Source organism: Syngnathus acus, chromosome 3 (assembly GCF_901709675.1).
Source record: "Syngnathus acus chromosome 3, fSynAcu1.2, whole genome shotgun sequence".
Taxonomy (NCBI): domain Eukaryota; kingdom Metazoa; phylum Chordata; class Actinopteri; order Syngnathiformes; family Syngnathidae; genus Syngnathus; species Syngnathus acus.
In genome coordinates this window covers 8,218,245-8,235,215 of record NC_051089.1, presented here as the reverse complement: position 1 = coordinate 8,235,215, position 16,971 = coordinate 8,218,245, and the positions used below count along the sequence as shown (strand labels likewise).

Here is a 16,971-nt window from a genome sequence, read left to right as displayed (position 1 = left end):
TTGTCACTCCACTGCAGTCATCCTCGCAGGGGGCCTTGTCATCTCTATCTACTCATATCCTCCACTCCCGTTCGCTTGGAGCACTACTGCACTTAAATGTCAGGCTTGATGAGCCAGCCACACCCACCTGCCACATCAACTCAGAGCCCGCTAAAAGCTTTTATGGAAGCAAGTTTGAGCCCGGTGGTTGATACAAATTAAAGACTTGCTTCTTCTTTTCTTTTTTGGGAGGCATCTTGGCAGGAAAGACAGAACTTTTGCAAGGAAATGTGGTCCTGAGAGTGTTACTGGTTGCCATCTAGTGGCTTCACATGCCAAAAGGTGTCGAACATAGTAATAAGTAAAAGTTATTTTCTTTATAATGCAATCTGTAGTATTTTACTTGAGGTATTATGACATTTGCATGACAGAAAACATGTCCTTCCATAAAAAAAAAAAAAAGGAATAATAAATTGAAATGTAACTAAGTAGTGAAAATTTGTTATGGCTTCTTTTGGTGACAAAAATACAAATTTGACAAAATCATGTGTGCAGGGTTGCTTCCTCAGATGGTATTTTTCAGTTTTTTATTTAATTTAACAGTTGAGTAGTATTTAGCATTGTTTAAAACAATGATGTATTATTTTAAAGAGAGACATATAGACTGCAAACCATCCATCCATCCATTTTCTGAACCACTTAGTCCCCACGGGGGTCGCGGGTGTGCCGGAGCCTATCCCAGCCGTCATCGGGCTGTAGGCGGGGGACACCCTGAACCGGTTGCCAGCCAATCGCAGGGCACACAGAGACAAACAACCATTTGCACTCGCACTCACACCTAGGGACAATCTGGAGTGCTCAATCGGCCTACCAAGCATGTTTTTGGGATGTGGGAGGAAACCGGAGTGCCCGGAGAAAACCCACGCGGGCCCGGGGAGAACATGCAAGACTGTAAACCAATGTAGCAATTTCCTTAAAGTTGTAAGAAATATATATCAATTTTTCAATATCTCTTTATTTCTAGTTCCTGATTGTAATATGGCTGATACTGATATCAGCACCAACACCTGGTATCGGCACTCGCCCATCCCTAGTTCTGTAAGACTTACCATACAAACACACAAATCCATATGAAGAGACATAATTAAGACAAATACTACTATTTGCAATCATATTTTTTATTTGTAAAACTTTGGCATGTTAACCAACCATTTAGATGATTAGCCAGGTATCTACACCCATAAACGGATGAATGATACAATATGTACACTCTGCCCGCACAATATTTACAGTCTCAATGCTTGCTCCTCACTATACATCATTCATTATACACAACTGAACCCCGTCCAGGTGATTTAGTGCAACCATATGTGCAGCCTAAATAAATGAACAATATTTACAGCATTACCTCAAACATGTTTTGACTGATAAAACATATCAGTCGTAACCAGCTTTATGCTACCTGACTCAACTGTGCAGTGCAAATTGTTTCATTCAGATTCTTGTATTCACTAACTGGCACAATCTAACGGCATCCAATCCAAAAATATATAAATATTTTTATTCATCATATTTTTCCACCATAAACATTTTTAGTCCGCCTTTTGGGGTCGGTGAGATATCATTAGATTGCACTGGTGTACCTACGACTATGTCTGACGGATGTATAATGAAAATGTGACTACAACAGCATTGACGTATCGCTACGATTGTATTTATAAGAGATGATTATTGTGTGAATGTTGAACTACATTTCACTGCACAGCAAAGGGTGCTACTCATTTGCAAAAACAGCTTCAATTTTGCCTCGTGCAATTAGCATCTTATATAGAAATGTTGGACACTCATTTATTTGGCTTTCAAAGCTACAAGCAAACAGAAGCTTAAATGGCAGCAATCGTTGATCACACAGAATAATTTCAGGTTGGTTCATTCTAAAAAGGTTTGCTATGAATGTGGTGCTCGCTGTCGAGCCATGCTGACTACTTGTAAGCCGAGTAACAATGTCATAAAGCAACACGACACCAGTTGGATGAATGTAATACCTTCACAGCTACATGGTCCATAAGACAGGAGTGACTACTTTTTGTTTTGGACTGTAGGGGTCCTAAGCTGCAGCTAAGGAGGACAACCACAAATACACCATCAAAGGATTTGAGCTTCTTGTTACTGCACTGGTGACGTTAACTCAGTTCACTTTGAAATATATACATTTAACAAAGCAAAGAGTGTGGATTGAAGTAAGTAAGCATGAAATGCTGAGTGGCTACTTTTATTGATTTGCCTATCAGATCAGGTCAGCTACTGAACCAAATGGATGGTGATTAAGCTGCAGCTCACTACACGTTTGAATACTGAGCCATACAAGACCAACCAATAGTAAAACATTCACATTGAAGAGATTTCCTTGGAAATATGTATTTTAACACTGGTTTGTCAATGTTATTAAAGCATGATTTGTCCAATGTCATTTGGTTTTAATTATTAGAAATATACTTTCACTGGACACATATGAAGTACAAGATGTTCTACATCATTCCCTCACTCATACAGCATACTGAAGCTGAAAAGTATCCAAAATATTTGAAACATCTCTTTGTATGCAGCGCAGTGCATTTGCATTTGCATGCATTTGTGCCTTATGAAGAGCCCAGTGTGTGTCCTCTTTTAAAATGGCAACTGTGAGCAAACCGGCACATTTGACAAAGGCCACTGCGACTATAGTATTTGGAACCAGAATTTTAGACATCTAATTCCAGAGGCAAGCATGAAAGAGTTATTCTTAGGGAATTATTTATAAATCACATTATACTGCCTTATCTACCCCTTTTCTTTAAGGTCTGAATTAATGACTGTACTCCCAACTTTCTTCATTTCTCTCCGCTGAGCCAAGCTGGAGGACTGAACAGGTTCTAGGACCGGAGCTGGAGTACAACGCCTCAAGGCTGAATAGGTGGCGGACAGCGCGCCCTGTTGGACGGAAGGATGACACATAATAAACATCAATAAATGGTAAACAGCGTCACCTAACGGACACAAAAAACATGGCGTCTGCATATTGACACAATAGTTTGAGTTGTGACTGTAAATTGGCTTTTGAGGTCTATGGCTGGTGAGACACTGACATTAGAGTCAGAGTTACAAATTTATAAATAGAGTTGTGTATTTGCCATTAATTATCAGGCTGATACTAAAAACTGATATTGTCTGGGCTGATGTTTGAAGTGGGTCTCAGCTGTTATAAGAGGACATAAAATAAGAACTACCTTAACAGTGAGCATATCCTGTCTTTTGAGGACTTTATCAGAGAGCTGGTCTCTCCCCACAATCCAAGGATGGCGAAGGACCTAAAAAGAAAAAAACAAGTTTCATCGTAATTCCATCACCTTATAAATACACTAACAAACGTGCATATTTGTGATAAAGGAAATAGAAATCATTTTCAGTGCTTTTTTTATATATTATAAAATGTACTAAACAGTCACAATATTGGGAATAATACACCTGCATACCCCTGAGAAAAAAAAAATCTGACTTTAAAAGGTAATGCTGAATTGACTTCACTATCAGAGAAGTATTTTGTAATCGTAATGTTGATTGTTGATACAGCTCTAAAATGGTGCTTTCTTGTCATTTTATTTGGTAGTGGTTGAGGTGAATAATTCAAATTACCTGAGGGGCAGTCAGGCGTTGATGGGGGTCAACATGGAGCATCTTAGTCACAATATCCTGTTGAACACATACAGACACATTCACACTTATGTTGGATTGACCCACGAAGTAGAAGCAGTGTTTGTGTATGGATGTAAAATAAGCACAAACCTTGGCAGCGTCTGACACCAAGTCCCAGTTACCTCCGCTGATGATGAATTTACCACAACCAATTTGAGCAAGAATTTCCTCTGCTGAGTCTTCAGGGCTGCTGGCAAATGGACTGAAACTTAAGGGGACATAGGAGAGTGAGATTAGGGGCACTGAAGTCACTGCAGGAACTTGTCACCTTACCCAGCAATCATGGTGTACAGCAAGATTCCCAAGCTCCAAATGTCACAAGCAGCATCATAACCCTGCTTCTTTAAAACCTGCCCACAAAAAAGACAAAAACGCATGCCCAAAGAATCCCAAGTGTTTCATCTATATCTTTACTTTAATTTTACCTCCGGTGCCATGAACGTTGCTGTGTAACATGGGGTCATCAGTAAGCCATTTTCAGCTCGCAGCTGTTTGGCAAAACCAAAATCGCATATCCTGATGCATTCTGGGAGTCCTCTGTCATCACAGTAGCAAATGTTGCTGGGTTTCAGATCCCTATGCACAACCTGAAAAAGGCATATAATCATTTTGGAATTTTCTAGAACAATCACTCCAAGGAGTGAAACAAACAAGCAATATTTTGTAGCTGTTGCATTAATCTTACCCCCTGGGAATGTAAATACTCCACAGTCTTGGTCAGTGTGCAGATGATGTCGGATGCATCTTTCTCTATGAAATTTGGCACGGTCAAAACTCTGTCAAGCAGCTCACCTCCTCTCAACAAATTCTGAACCAGGTACACACGTTGGCCATCATCAAACACCTAAAGATGCGAGCATATACACAGATTAATGTAAAAGTAATGAAAAAAGAACTCCAAAATTGAATTATATGATGCGTCAATTCAGATTCAGATTTCACATACGTCCTTCAACGTGTTGATATTGGGATGCTGTCCATATCTTAGAAGAATCTCAATCTCTTCTGATGGATCTTTCCTTCCTCTATCAATAATCTGCAAATCAGAATCACTCATCAGCATGTCCACAAAAAGCACAATTTATTCCTATTTAACTATATTGCAAATATATTTCTTGTGATGGTAGAAAGCGGTTTCGAAGGCCACAATCTAATGACGATGATTATGGCTATCACAAGTGGTATGCTGGCACCCTCTAGTGGTAAGTGAAAGACTGATGCTTTGATTGTCAGTCATACATTTGTTACAGTTTTTCAGAAGAAAATGTTTTGTGCATAGTTACATACACACACCTTTGAATTCCCACTCTATGTTTACCTTCACTGAATATTCCACAGCAGTCACTCTATGAAGACATCTCTTGTAGACTGAGTTGGTTGCCTGGCTTAATTCCTCCTTCAACTCGTAAATGTCACTGAAGGCCACGTCACCTCGGAGATGCTACAGTCACACATACATGCATGATTATTTGTAATAATAGATTGAGAGGGTTGTAGTGTGGCTTAATTGTGTACCTTTGCAATCGGATTAATGGTGTTGCCCTCCTGGCGGGCAGGCAGAACGTTGGCCACACTTGGTTCTTGACTTTGATTGGTGGCAACAAAACTGAAACCACGGAACAGCTGGTGTGTGTTTGCACTGGGTGGGATGCCAGGAGAGTCTACATTGGCAAAGATGTACAAGACCACATGTAGAAGCAGACACCTTGGTTTTTAACTCATTTTGGTTTATAATGTGACTACATAAGTATGTTTTGTGGTTACCAGTGGGTGTTCTGGAGGTGAACTCCGGGTCAAAGTGAAAAGTGTCCTCGGGTCTTCCAACGGTTGGTTTGAATGGTGGCCGAATTTCTTTCCTGTACAATTTCTAAAATGAAACAATAATTAAATTAGAATTACAATGACACATTTGACCCTGAAATTGAATATTGAAAATGACAGTGTATAATGGGTTTCTATTATACATATATTGTTTTTTTTTTATCTTAATACGTTTCATTTTATTCTCACCTGACACCACCGCCCTTCAATTAATAAAAATAAAAAGTGTAATACTTCACTTTTCCTATAGGTGTCTCTACTTAATAGAAAATGCCTCACTGAGCCTTATACTGATCAAAGGGTGCCTGACTGTCACAGTCACTTGGTCTCAGTGTTGGTCGAAAATAGACATCAAATAAAACTATCTTTATTGTGCAATCTAGTGATGCTAATTGTGACGGCAAAGAGTTCGCTGAGTGAGATTTATAAGGTTATAACCTCGCTCACAGATGATCAAACATCCCTACTAGAATGGCCATTAAAGCTAATAGGATTAGTACGTTACAATATAATTTGGGGGACTGGCACAAATGGGAGGTAAATGGTTCTGTTAGATGTCTAGTGGCCAGCTCTTAGCTGCGGCGTGTAGTGTACAGCTACGTATTTTATAAAAATAGTGGTCATCATATACAAGATGTTTTTAAAGTCACCGTGCATCATACAATTTTACACATTTGCATGTCTTAACATTGCATACTAAAATGTCAGCGCACTCACATTCCACTTGATCGATGCGAAGAAACAATGACTCTTGATTTCATCCACCCCATCGGGTCCTGCACCTGTGAATCACACATTTATTGTAATGTTTTTTTTTTCCAGGGTTGCCGGGAGTTGAAGTCTATCCAGCCGAGACCTGGAGCCTAGACTAAATCACACGGTAAATGTAAAGTATCAAAACATAAGGTCTAAATTATTTTAATGGACACAATACCTAGACGGTTAGCAGGGTTCCTCTTGAAGAGCGCTCTTAATAAACTCTGCACCTCAGGACTAAGGAACTGTGGCATCCCCAACTTGGCCCTTCAAAAACATAAAAAGAAACATTCAACTTTCCATAAATGAAGTCATGTTGCTGTTCTTCTTCAGGCCACAAACTAATTAAATGAAAACGAGAGCACCGCTCTGTTTTTCTTTTGTGTGCTTCATTTTGTCTCTTCTATTACGAGACATGTTTTATTAACAGTCAATTCCAATTGACAGTCAGTTAATCAACTAATTTATTCTCATCCCTAATGAAAACAATACTAAGTGTATCACTACTTAAGAAAAACGTTCAATGACTAAGAGGATTTAATCTTACTTTAGAATAAGGGCCATTGTTTCTTTACGATCTTTTCCTTGGAATGGCAACGATCCTGTCAGCATCTCAAACTGCAAGACACACAAGAATACATTTGAGAACAAATTGCACTTGGTGCTAATGTACAACAAGAGGGCTAAAAGAAAAAAAACAAATGTTACCATTAAGACCCCAAATGACCACCAGTCAGCGCTTTGTGTATGCCCCCTCCTGTTCACCACCTCTGGAGCCATATACTCTATGGTTCCACAGAAGGAATACGCTCTTTTGTCATGGTCGATTGCTTCCTTACTCAAACCAAAGTCTGGCGGCAGAGAAATGGTCCACGTTTAGAAGGAGGGGCAAGAAAAAAAAACAACGTCAAGGGAGGCACCCTTGGATGTACTTACCGGTTATCTTTATATGTCCTTCTTCATCCAGAAGAATGCTGTCGAGAAAGATGAAAATTGATACATCAATCAAAAAAATAAATGACCGAGCAATCACATAAACATAGCCTCCATTGGCTGAGACAGCAAAAGAAATGTGCTTATACTTTTCAGGTTTGAGGTCCCTGTAGATGATTCCCAAGCTGTGCAAGTGGTCCAATGCCAAAGCCAATTCTGCAAGGTAAAACTTGACATCCTCTTCTGTAAACATCACCTGGAAGAAAAAACGAATAGACATATCAAAAAACATCCAACGCAGTGACACTGCAAGGAGAAAATATGCTACAGTATAGTCTTGGGAACTTTCTTAAATCTGTGTTCTACACAAACGTGGCTTGACATTGTTGAAACCTGACAAAAACCAAACTAACCTCTTTTGATAGACGAGTGAAAAGGTCTCCCCCTCGGAGGAAGTCTAGGATTAGGTAGAGCTTCCCTTCTGTCTGGAAGGCTACACACACACACACGCACACACACGCACGCACGCACGCACATACACACACCAGATATGACACATCGGGGCTTAACAACTGCGATAAGACTTTAGGATAATCACAGTGTTATTGCTCAGCACGTATTTAGAGTTGAAAAGGTGAAAGAGTGAGCCTGTTCCAACGTAGTAAATTTGTTAAATAACAGCTTTGAGTAAAACATATCACTTTGAAACATTGGGTTGGCGAATTAAACAGAGTTTACCGTAGTGCAGTTTGACTATAAATGGGTGGTTGACCTCTGCCAAAATGTCTCTCTCCATCTTGGATCGCACACGGTCTCGAACTTGGAAGGGGAGATGAAGAGATTTGACATAAACATCCTTCTGATAAATCTGCATTGCATTTACTTGATTTAAAAACATATATATATATGTATTTCATATTTCTAGAAGAAAAATCACTGAAATCACTTCTAGAGGGCCTTTAGAAGTCATTTGCAACCCTACCTTTAAGTGTGGCTTTTTTCAGGACTTTCATTGCATACAGTTGTCCTCTGTCCACCCCTCTGATCTTTCGCACCAAAAATACCTGAAAATGATCAAATTCATCCATCAGCGTTGTCAGTAATACATTATCACTGATGGAGTGTGTTAGGGTTTGCAGAATATCTTCATCGTATGATTATGTGCACTACCCTAACAGAGTGGGAGAGCGTTGTTTGATCACGTCAGATTTCCAATATGTACCTTTCCATAGGATCCCTGTCCAAGCACCTTGAGTAGCTGGAACTGAGACGGGTCAGCTTTCTCAAAGCCTTCTTTAACATGGTGGCTGATGTCTATCTCCTTGAGTATGCTGTCATCCTGGCAGAAGAAAACAGAATTGCAGCCATTTTTGTTATTGTTAAAGTATACGAGCAGAATTGCAGAGACACAAATTTCAAGGGCAAACTGGAAGAAAAGTTTTGGCCTATTCATGCAGGAACATATTTATAAGGTTTTGTCGGTGTTAGTTTAGGTCGAAGATGTTTGAGGGTCAGCGCTCTTGTGTTCCTCATAAATCATTCAACCATGAATTTTACAGACCTTGTTTTGTGCACCGGGAACAGTTCCCAGTACATTGTGCAAGTTCCAAAGGTGAGGCATAGAATTTTGAAAAATGTGTTGATAAGATAAAGAATCAAGATGAGCAGAGGCGTGTAGTCCAACCCACTGATAATGAATCCATTTGTTAAGTGTGTCCTTGCATCAGAATATGTCTTTAAGGAAAAATCTAGCACATTGAAGCCCCAATGTAAGACTGCCATAATGAAATACCAACATGCATTTGAATTTTCATTACCAGGTGAAAGCTAACAATGATGCATCAAGGGCCATTGACCTCCAATGTACACAGGCGGTGAAGCATAAAGCCTTTTTTCAGCTTATTCAGTCAGTTTAATCGAGCATATGATTACGTGGCAAACTGCACTATAGCACATTTGTTTAAGCTGATGCCATTTTGATGGATCACTTTTTGATGGATCCTGGTATGCATTTATGAAAAGGAATTGACAGTTACCAGTTACAAAAAAGACATTGCTAAAAATGGAGAAACATTGCAAAACCAAGCATGTTTGTATTTGGTAAACAACTCATAACAGTTATGGATGATAGACACTTTTGAAACTATAGACCCAACACAAATGTTTTATTTAGCATCTAAATAAGCTCAACCACCATCTACTACAGATCACAGCTGTCAGCCTCATGCATGGACTAAATGGACTAACATGCCGCTTACAAAGACCATCAGGGCAAAATTAGATGCAAAAAGGAAACTTAACTTTTGTGTATCACTGAGATGGCTGACCTCTGGCTTCAGCAATTGTTAACCCATTCATATATACTGTAAGTCCGTGGCCCCATGTTGCTGTTGTTAAATGCTTCCGCCATGTTAAAGAGGAGTTTCTCTTAGCCACTGTTGTTGAAGTGCTTACTCATGTCAGGATCCTTTGAGCCCAAGGAGAAACAATTTTCAAACCCTGGTATTGTTCTCCTAAATGCAAATTTGCCTCTCTGGCCTTTTCTTGCAGGTGCATGAATCATCCAAGCATCATATTACTTACTGACCGACAACCTAGCAGGTAAATGGACGAGTAAATATCTTTATTTATATAGTGCTTTCACAACGGCATATAAAACATTTGCAATAATACAACAATATTAACGATATGCTTTGTTGTTTGAAGCAGTTATAGATGAAGATGAGCGTTTTTCATCTATTTATATAACAAAATACAAAGTGAGCCGCTAAACAACATGCTGCCACCCTGTCCGGCTCTGATCTGTTTGGGCTATAAATAGACCTCCCTTGCCGTGGTATCCATTGAATCAATCTGTCTGAATCCATTTATCTATCAAGCCGCCTGCCCGCTGGTTTGCTCATCTGTCTGAGTGCATTCCCAAGACGCCTGCCTCTCTCTCGGGCAAAGCAGCGTCCAGCTGAGGTGTCCTGGACCCCCCGGACAGGCAACGACATTGGTGACACAGCAGCAGCAGTGACCTCACGCCACATTCCATCCCACAACAAACCAAAGGACACACAGCACTACCATGCTGCATAGCAGTTTTTGAAAACCCAGCCATACAATGGACATTGTAAACACCTTGAGCTCATGTCATTAAGATGATCTACAACATACCTACACAGTTTGATGGTAATATTATGGGTATTATACACACACACACACACACGGGCGCGCTCACACACACACGCACACGCACACAAATACACACACGCGCACAATGTTTTGTTAAATATTAAAAACACTTTTGAATTTAAAACTATTGCTGAGTAACTTGTTAAATTTGTTCACATTGTCATCAATTATATGGTCAGTGTGAAATTGCACAAATAGTGAAAATGTCTTCACTTTGTCATGTTTTAGGTTGAAAAGCCCTATAATGCACAGGAAGCAGGAAATATGTCGCTGGATCATTAAAACAAATGACCAATGTAAGTATACAGTACAATACAGCCAATTAAACAATGCACTAATCGATTGTACAATTTGTGCCAGACAGGCCTCTATTTTCCCTTATAAATGTTGGCATGCACATGAGCGCACGTCACGTATTATGGGATGCTTTCTGATCAAAACGTGGTTTACTGCACCTGCAGGCTACAAACGTGACCCACCTCCAGCTGACAGAATCCCGTCGCGTTCTTGTTCCGGGCGGCCTTGTTCTTCAGGTAGATGGAAAACCATCTCTTCACAGTGAATTTTCGCGTGCTGGTGTCCATGGCAACGATCAGACCTGCGCATCTGTTCCCTTCGCGAAGGACATGTCTCCGTGTGGAGGTAAACGCGCACGGGCGATCGGATTTGATGGTGTCTCTAATAGCGAGGCGATTCCTCCGCTTGTCCCGTCATGACGCGGTCGATGTGGCGTTTGAATTTCGCCATTATTTCCATACAACCCGCAATCGCCTTCTCACCTACTGTTCATCCCAGAGCTTCCGTATCGTTTTCTATGCGCATGAAGGACAGGTGAACCGGTTAAATCGAGCGTTGGCTAAGAAGGGGTGAGGTGCAGCCTGACATCAGTTGCCCATGCGTGTGTTGATCCTCACCCTCCTCTTGCCGCTTCCCTCTTCCTCCCAACAGCATGCAGCAACAGCTGGCGAGATCACGTGGTGTCACCTTGTTTGTCTCCCATCGCATCCTTTCTCATTTAACCTCACTCTGATGGAGGCAAAAATTGAGCGCAGTGATTCTGAAAGCAGGATGTGGGAAAACAAGTCGGAACAGAACAACCAATGGAAAATGTGACATGCTGTGGATGACATCGATCTTTCAAATCAATACTGATTGATTGAATTATGCAGCGCTGTCCCTTACAGTGCGCGTGCACGTGCACGGATCTGTCATATCAGCAGCTTTGCATAGCTGCAGTGTTATATAAGAAGGGGTGGGAGGTTATGCTGTGAATGAATTTTGCACTCTACCTGGGTCAAGTGACCAAAGCAAAATCCATTTTTCTAAATTTGATATTGTTAATACCATTACCACAAAACAGACCAGCAGCAAAAAGTATTAACCTTGGCCGAGAAGGGTATGGTATTTCCCCATGTGGGATTATAATTCATAACATCTTTTCCTATCTCACCCAAAGACAGCAAAATGAATTCTGAACATGTTTCGGATTCTACCCAAAAATACTGCAGAGTATTGTACGGCATTTCTCTAATGTTAGTCATAAGATGCAGTCTGCTGTGTCGTATGGAGTAGATTCAGGATTATGGACATGGTGTCTCTGTATAGATAGGATTAAAGCTCTGTAAGGAGATCACAATATTAATATACATGCAGAAAGACAGGCTGAAATACAGCATCAGCGCAATACAGCTACTCACTTGCTACAACAATCTAATGAGATTGGATCCACAAGAGGCGGAATCATCAAGTCTGCCATTGCAAAGACAATGCTTAAATTTGACATTCATGTTGTTACAAGGTAACCAAAAATAGAAATCCATCCATTCTCTATAACCACATATACGTTGAGGGTTACATTAACAATAGAAGCAATTTGTTAAATACATATCTTTTGGATATTCCCAAACAAAACTGAGCATTATTTTCCTGGTAATGTAACTTTTCTTGAACCTTTCTTGAAAAGTTGTGTTGGTGCACATAATTAAGGGGCTAGTGCACAGTCGTAGGAATTGATGCAGAATTGGTACAGTAACAGAAGACAAAACTCACACACAAAATGAATAATATTTTTTATTGAAATTCAACATATTCCAGTGATTACTTCCCATTATGCATTTACATTAAAAATAAAATGGCACCATAAACAACTGAGAACCATAGCAAATTTTCCTCTGCACGCTGTTCCCTGAAAGTTGCATTACAATCCTAAAACAGTAGCGTAAGATTCCAATAAACTTGCTCTGCCCCAGAATAACATATTTTATGTCACACTAAACTAAATCATCATTGCTGCTCTTAAATCATTGCATTCGACAAACGCAGTCTATTATATAAGACGACGACATAGATTTTAATGCTGTTAGTGTAAACAACCTAAAATAGATAATGGTTGGATATAAAAACAATTTCTCACATACTGAAAAGACGTAACTCAACAAAATGAGACTTGTGCAAAACAATAAGTTAAAAAAAAAACAAAGATACTGTGGCGCAATTATATCGATGATATTATAAAGAAAAAAAGGAAGCTCATTGATTTATTAGTACATGGGTTCAACCTATAAACAGGCAGATGAAAAATGAAAATCGTTTTGGTATTGACTACAAGTATTGCAGGACAATAAATTGGAGTAAGCATTCCTATTTCAGTCTGTGTGCATTGTGACTTGCTTGACATCAGTACAGTTAACTGTAAAAGTATTTTTGTGTACTGTATGTATACATTTGTCAACGCTGTAGTGTTGTAGTGTTCGCTTTTCAAAGAGGTGGATAGTAAACTGGTACGTCTCCATCACAGACACTGTACGGAGAGGAAGAGATCTCTTTCTCACAATCCAAGAGGAAGAAGTCGGGGCTGAAACAAATCTCGATCTGAGCCAAAACCTGCACATCGCCATTCTGGAAAATGCATCAAATACTGAGGTGAACTCAACACACTGTGAAATAAATTAGTGGAGATTCCAACATTCATTTAAGACGCTCATACCTTCGATGGATGGACACATTGTATCTTAGGTGTGACGCCATAGAAGTTTTCTATGACTGCTTCGATTTGAGAAAACTACAAAATGAAAAATGCCATGCCACATCAAATAAAAACAACACAAATATAGAGTACATACTGAAATAATGATGTTCTAGTCTTGATTTGCGCGCAAATTTACGTTTTCGCAAACCAAGGTTAGTTATCAATCTGTTGTATGGAAGGCAACAAGCAAGGTTAATTGTGGCTTCTGCCATCGAGTGGAAGAGTATTTCATAGTTTTGCTGTCGCAATGTGTCAGTGGCAAGAATACCTGCAGATGAGCAAAGATGTATCTTTTGTAGTAAATAAAACAATTATTGAAAACTGGATAATTTGGATCACAGTTGCAGGCAATTATTGTTCTACACTTCTCTATGTGATGCATTCCAATACAATATGCTGTAAACAGAAATACTTACTTTGTAATATTTTTCAGATGGGATAATGTCAAATTTCCTCAGGATACTGCAATGACAAAGACAGAAATAGAATTATACTGTGGACATTATCAAATGACCTATAAATGTTTTTGGGCAGTCTGCGAGTTTTCAGTACCTATCCAAGTCCACTTTATGGTACAGTTCCAGTGCCTTGCTGAAGTATTTATGTTGACTGTTAAGCGCGGGTGCTTTGGCAGCACATGTGCCATGTTTGGACCATTCGTACTTCCTGTAGCCATAGAATTTAGCATTTACTTTCCGGAAGTACAATAAGTCATAAACACCCAAACACACAGTGATGAACTGTCTCCAAGTAAATCATTTCAATAGGTGAATTCTGATTAAAAAATAACTATTAAAGAAAACAAAAACTGAATTACTGATCTTCTTACCAAAATCCAGATGATGCAGGTTTCAGTAAGTCAGGCCAAGACTTCTCCATGTCTGGGAGCAAGTCCTAAAAATAAACAAGAGTATTATTATTATTATTAGTAGTAGTAGTAGTAGTAGTAACACTTCCAAAAGAAAAGAAAATACCTCTATTTCAGATTTGTTGAAATGCCATGATGCATTACAAAGAGCGCCTTTGTTAGGCCTGCAAAATTACAACATACATTTAATGTGACACATCAGTAAGGTTTCATTACCTTGGAAAAGGAGAAGCGTGCACTAATGCATTTTTTGTCATATTTCTGCATAACAATTATGAGAAATGGAAGTATATAGACATAGGAAGTAATTTTATGACACACACACATACCAGAGTCCATGCAGTGTCCAGTAGGTGATGTTAGGATGATGACAGGCCTCCACCTGAAATTTATCACAAAAATCTGATCTCATCACCTGCATTACACGTTCATAGCAACCACACAATTAACAGAGAACAATACAAAGATACATTCATCCGATGAAAGAAAAACAGCACCCTCTGGATTGCATGGTGTCACAATCAAAAGCACAGCAGCCTCATGACTGAAATGTCACATGACTCCACAAGCTTCAAAGTTGGGTCAGTGGAAAAAACGCCCATCAAAAATAAGCAACATTTGCTGCTGAGATTAAAAAGGTAAATGATTCATGGATTTGCATTTTAGGAGTTGCCTTAATACGATGAACATGTTTTCTACTTAAAGGCTGAAAGAAACTCACAGAACAGAAAGTGTTGGGCCAGTGGTGGGTGAGGATGAGTTTGGTCCACGTTAGTCTAGGGGAAAAATCAAACATGTATGCCACAGAGACAATTCTTAATAAATTTACTGAACATTAACAGACAAGAATGCAGTGAATGTCGTTCCCCCCCCCCCCCCCCCCCTTGTACTTACGGGGGTGACATAGCAAAGGCAGAGACTGCTGCCAGACAGAACAGAAGAGGATACCTCAGACTCATGTTGAATCTAAAGATACAAGAAAAACTGTGAATGAATAATTGTTGATCACTGAATATCAGCTACTACACCAACCATCTGAGGCAACGCTAAAACTGATTAATACAATGTTTACTTGAGTCCTATTATTCCAAAGTAACTACTCTTAAGCACAATTTTTGGCTACTTTACTCACATTTGTTGATAAACAATAACTGAGTCTTTGCACTATGCTTTTATTTTCCTCAACAAAAACATATTGCAAATGAAAACGGGCTGCGCAATTTGCAACAACAATAATAATTATTATTGTTATAACTCTAAACCTAACCTAACCCTAAAACTGCTGGTACTAAACTGATCTATTATTTTAACCATTTGTTTAAACAAATACCAGCAGTTTTTCTGCATTTACAAAGACAACGATGCTCAGACATGACGATAACTTAGTTCTTTTACAAATTACGTTTATTGCCCAGAATTTACAAGAGCGGCTCAAGTTCGAAGTCCAATGTCAAAATGCGAGATACATAATGCATGAAATCGAAACGTTTGATGACTCACTGCAAAGCCAGTATGCTTCGCATGGAACAACTTACTTTGTCCAATGTTGGGAAATTGCTTTGTGAAGGCTGCCTATTTCTGTCAGCTCATGTTCGCGTACGACACGGAGATGTTGTCACAGGACGAGTGCGGTTGCTGTTTACGTTTCGCATGTACTTCCGTTTCCTACTGGTTGAGCCAATCACGAGTGCCGTCGCCTACATTCATGGTCACGTGATAAAATTGTCTTTCCCTTTATGAACAGCAAAGTGTCTGGGGAAGTAACATTATCTGCACTAATTTAGTCCCAAAAAAAGGGCTGCGTCCCTCAAACTACGTTTTTAAAGTACGAATGCGTTTTGTATGATTAATTTATGATTATATTTAGCAGTGCCACAATTCAGATGGTCAACAGACTATATTTAATGGGTCGCTTTTACAAATGGTCTCTTTCACTAATTCATGTTCATCAGACAGGCTTGATTAAATGTATGAATTGCCATGGGGCTCTTATTAAATTAATGAGTCATTATGATCTAATGCGAAAAATTAAGCTTGTCAGGAGAGCACAAAGAGGGAAACATTCACTGAGCTACAATCTGTCAGCAGGGACCAGAAGAAAATTACCACCACTTAGCTACCACAGAGCTTTGACTTACCAACTTGTCACTGTCTGCCAGCAACATTATGTGCCAAAAATAGAACTGGGCTTTATTGTCACAGTTCCAGCCAACAGGGGCTCCTTTTGACTCAATTTAGAGATGTCAATTAATCTCAATTTGTCACATATTGAGATTTTTTTTTTTTTTTACAATAGTTCACGATGAAGTAAACAAAAATAAATCTGGACCATTGGTAATTAGTGATGAGTGATATTAGTCTCGTGTGAAGTCTTTTTCACAGGTTACTTACCATGTCAGGAATAGGGCAAGCTGTAACTGTAGCTTGTTTTATAAATAAGCACTGGCTGAGCTTCAGCATGCAACACACTAGTAAGACAAATCAGTAGAAAGATCCCAGCCTACACTACAGCATTACGTTGGCCTAATGCCATAATTCCCCAAGTCATTGTTACTTGACACATTACATCTGTGTGTTGTAGATTCTCAGTCAGCCAGGTCAAGGTGCACCACAAAATTTGAATGGAAGCAACTGGACTTTTCTTTTTGTACAATTTGTTGTGTTTTCTTGTTTTATG

At 39.4% G+C, this 16,971-nt stretch overlaps 2 protein-coding genes and 1 long non-coding RNA gene across 5 annotated transcripts; 1 reads left to right on the top strand and 2 right to left on the bottom strand.

The window, feature by feature from the left end:
- Window positions 1–1,136: 1,136 nt before the first annotated feature.
- Window positions 1,137–11,538, bottom strand: rps6ka2 (ribosomal protein S6 kinase, polypeptide 2). Of its 2 annotated transcripts, none has more exons than XM_037248041.1 (22): window positions 11,313–11,538; window positions 8,444–8,560; window positions 8,204–8,285; window positions 7,960–8,040; window positions 7,635–7,714; window positions 7,371–7,477; window positions 7,225–7,262; window positions 6,997–7,139; window positions 6,836–6,906; window positions 6,467–6,555; window positions 6,250–6,314; window positions 5,476–5,578; window positions 5,227–5,372; window positions 5,030–5,152; window positions 4,658–4,747; window positions 4,397–4,555; window positions 4,137–4,298; window positions 3,985–4,061; window positions 3,802–3,919; window positions 3,652–3,708; window positions 3,246–3,326; window positions 1,137–2,949 (listed from the first exon to the last, which is right to left on the bottom strand). In XM_037248041.1, exons 3-22 carry the CDS (start codon window positions 8,232–8,234, stop codon window positions 2,800–2,802), a joined length of 1,971 nt encoding a protein of 656 aa, XP_037103936.1. In that variant the 5' UTR covers window positions 8,235–8,285; window positions 8,444–8,560; window positions 11,313–11,538; the 3' UTR covers window positions 1,137–2,799. The 2 variants fall into 2 exon arrangements, with proteins under 2 accessions (XP_037103936.1, XP_037103935.1); XM_037248040.1 differs by lacking the exon at window positions 11,313–11,538 and adding an exon at window positions 10,878–11,003.
- On the top strand, window positions 2,872–10,955 carry LOC119120824. 2 transcript variants are annotated; one of them, XR_005097579.1, is made up of 7 exons: window positions 2,872–2,991; window positions 6,355–6,412; window positions 7,378–7,444; window positions 9,772–9,822; window positions 10,101–10,219; window positions 10,627–10,694; window positions 10,860–10,955. It is a non-coding gene; the product is annotated as an uncharacterized LOC119120824 (long non-coding RNA). The 2 variants fall into 2 exon arrangements; XR_005097580.1 differs by having other exon boundaries at window positions 10,101–10,395.
- A 912-nt stretch (window positions 11,539–12,450) lies between the features above and the next one.
- On the bottom strand, window positions 12,451–15,983 carry rnaset2 (ribonuclease T2). Its single transcript, XM_037247430.1, has 10 exons — window positions 15,830–15,983; window positions 15,189–15,260; window positions 15,016–15,070; window positions 14,624–14,676; window positions 14,401–14,458; window positions 14,256–14,320; window positions 13,979–14,092; window positions 13,843–13,888; window positions 13,385–13,459; window positions 12,451–13,296 (listed from the first exon to the last, which is right to left on the bottom strand). Exons 2-10 carry the CDS (start codon window positions 15,251–15,253, stop codon window positions 13,156–13,158), a joined length of 672 nt encoding a protein of 223 aa, XP_037103325.1. The 5' UTR covers window positions 15,254–15,260; window positions 15,830–15,983; the 3' UTR covers window positions 12,451–13,155.
- Between the last annotated feature and the right edge of the window lie 988 nt (window positions 15,984–16,971).

Coding starts and splice junctions, on each gene's coding strand:
- rps6ka2 (XM_037248040.1), bottom strand. CDS start 10,982: ATGGACACCAGCACGCGAAAATTCACTGTGAAGAGATGGTTTTCCATC. Junction 5,373..5,475: donor CACCTCCAGAACACCCACTG/GTAACCACAAAA, acceptor TTGCCAATGTAG/ACTCTCCTGGCATCCCACCC. Junction 5,153..5,226: donor CCATTAATCCGATTGCAAAG/GTACACAATTAA, acceptor GTGTGACTGTAG/CATCTCCGAGGTGACGTGGC.
- rnaset2 (XM_037247430.1), bottom strand. CDS start 15,253: ATGAGTCTGAGGTATCCTCTTCTGTTCTGTCTGGCAGCAGTCTCTGCC. Junction 14,321..14,400: donor TCAACAAATCTGAAATAGAG/GTATTTTCTTTT, acceptor GTTTATTTTTAG/GACTTGCTCCCAGACATGGA. Junction 13,889..13,978: donor CATAAAGTGGACTTGGATAG/GTACTGAAAACT, acceptor TTGTCATTGCAG/TATCCTGAGGAAATTTGACA.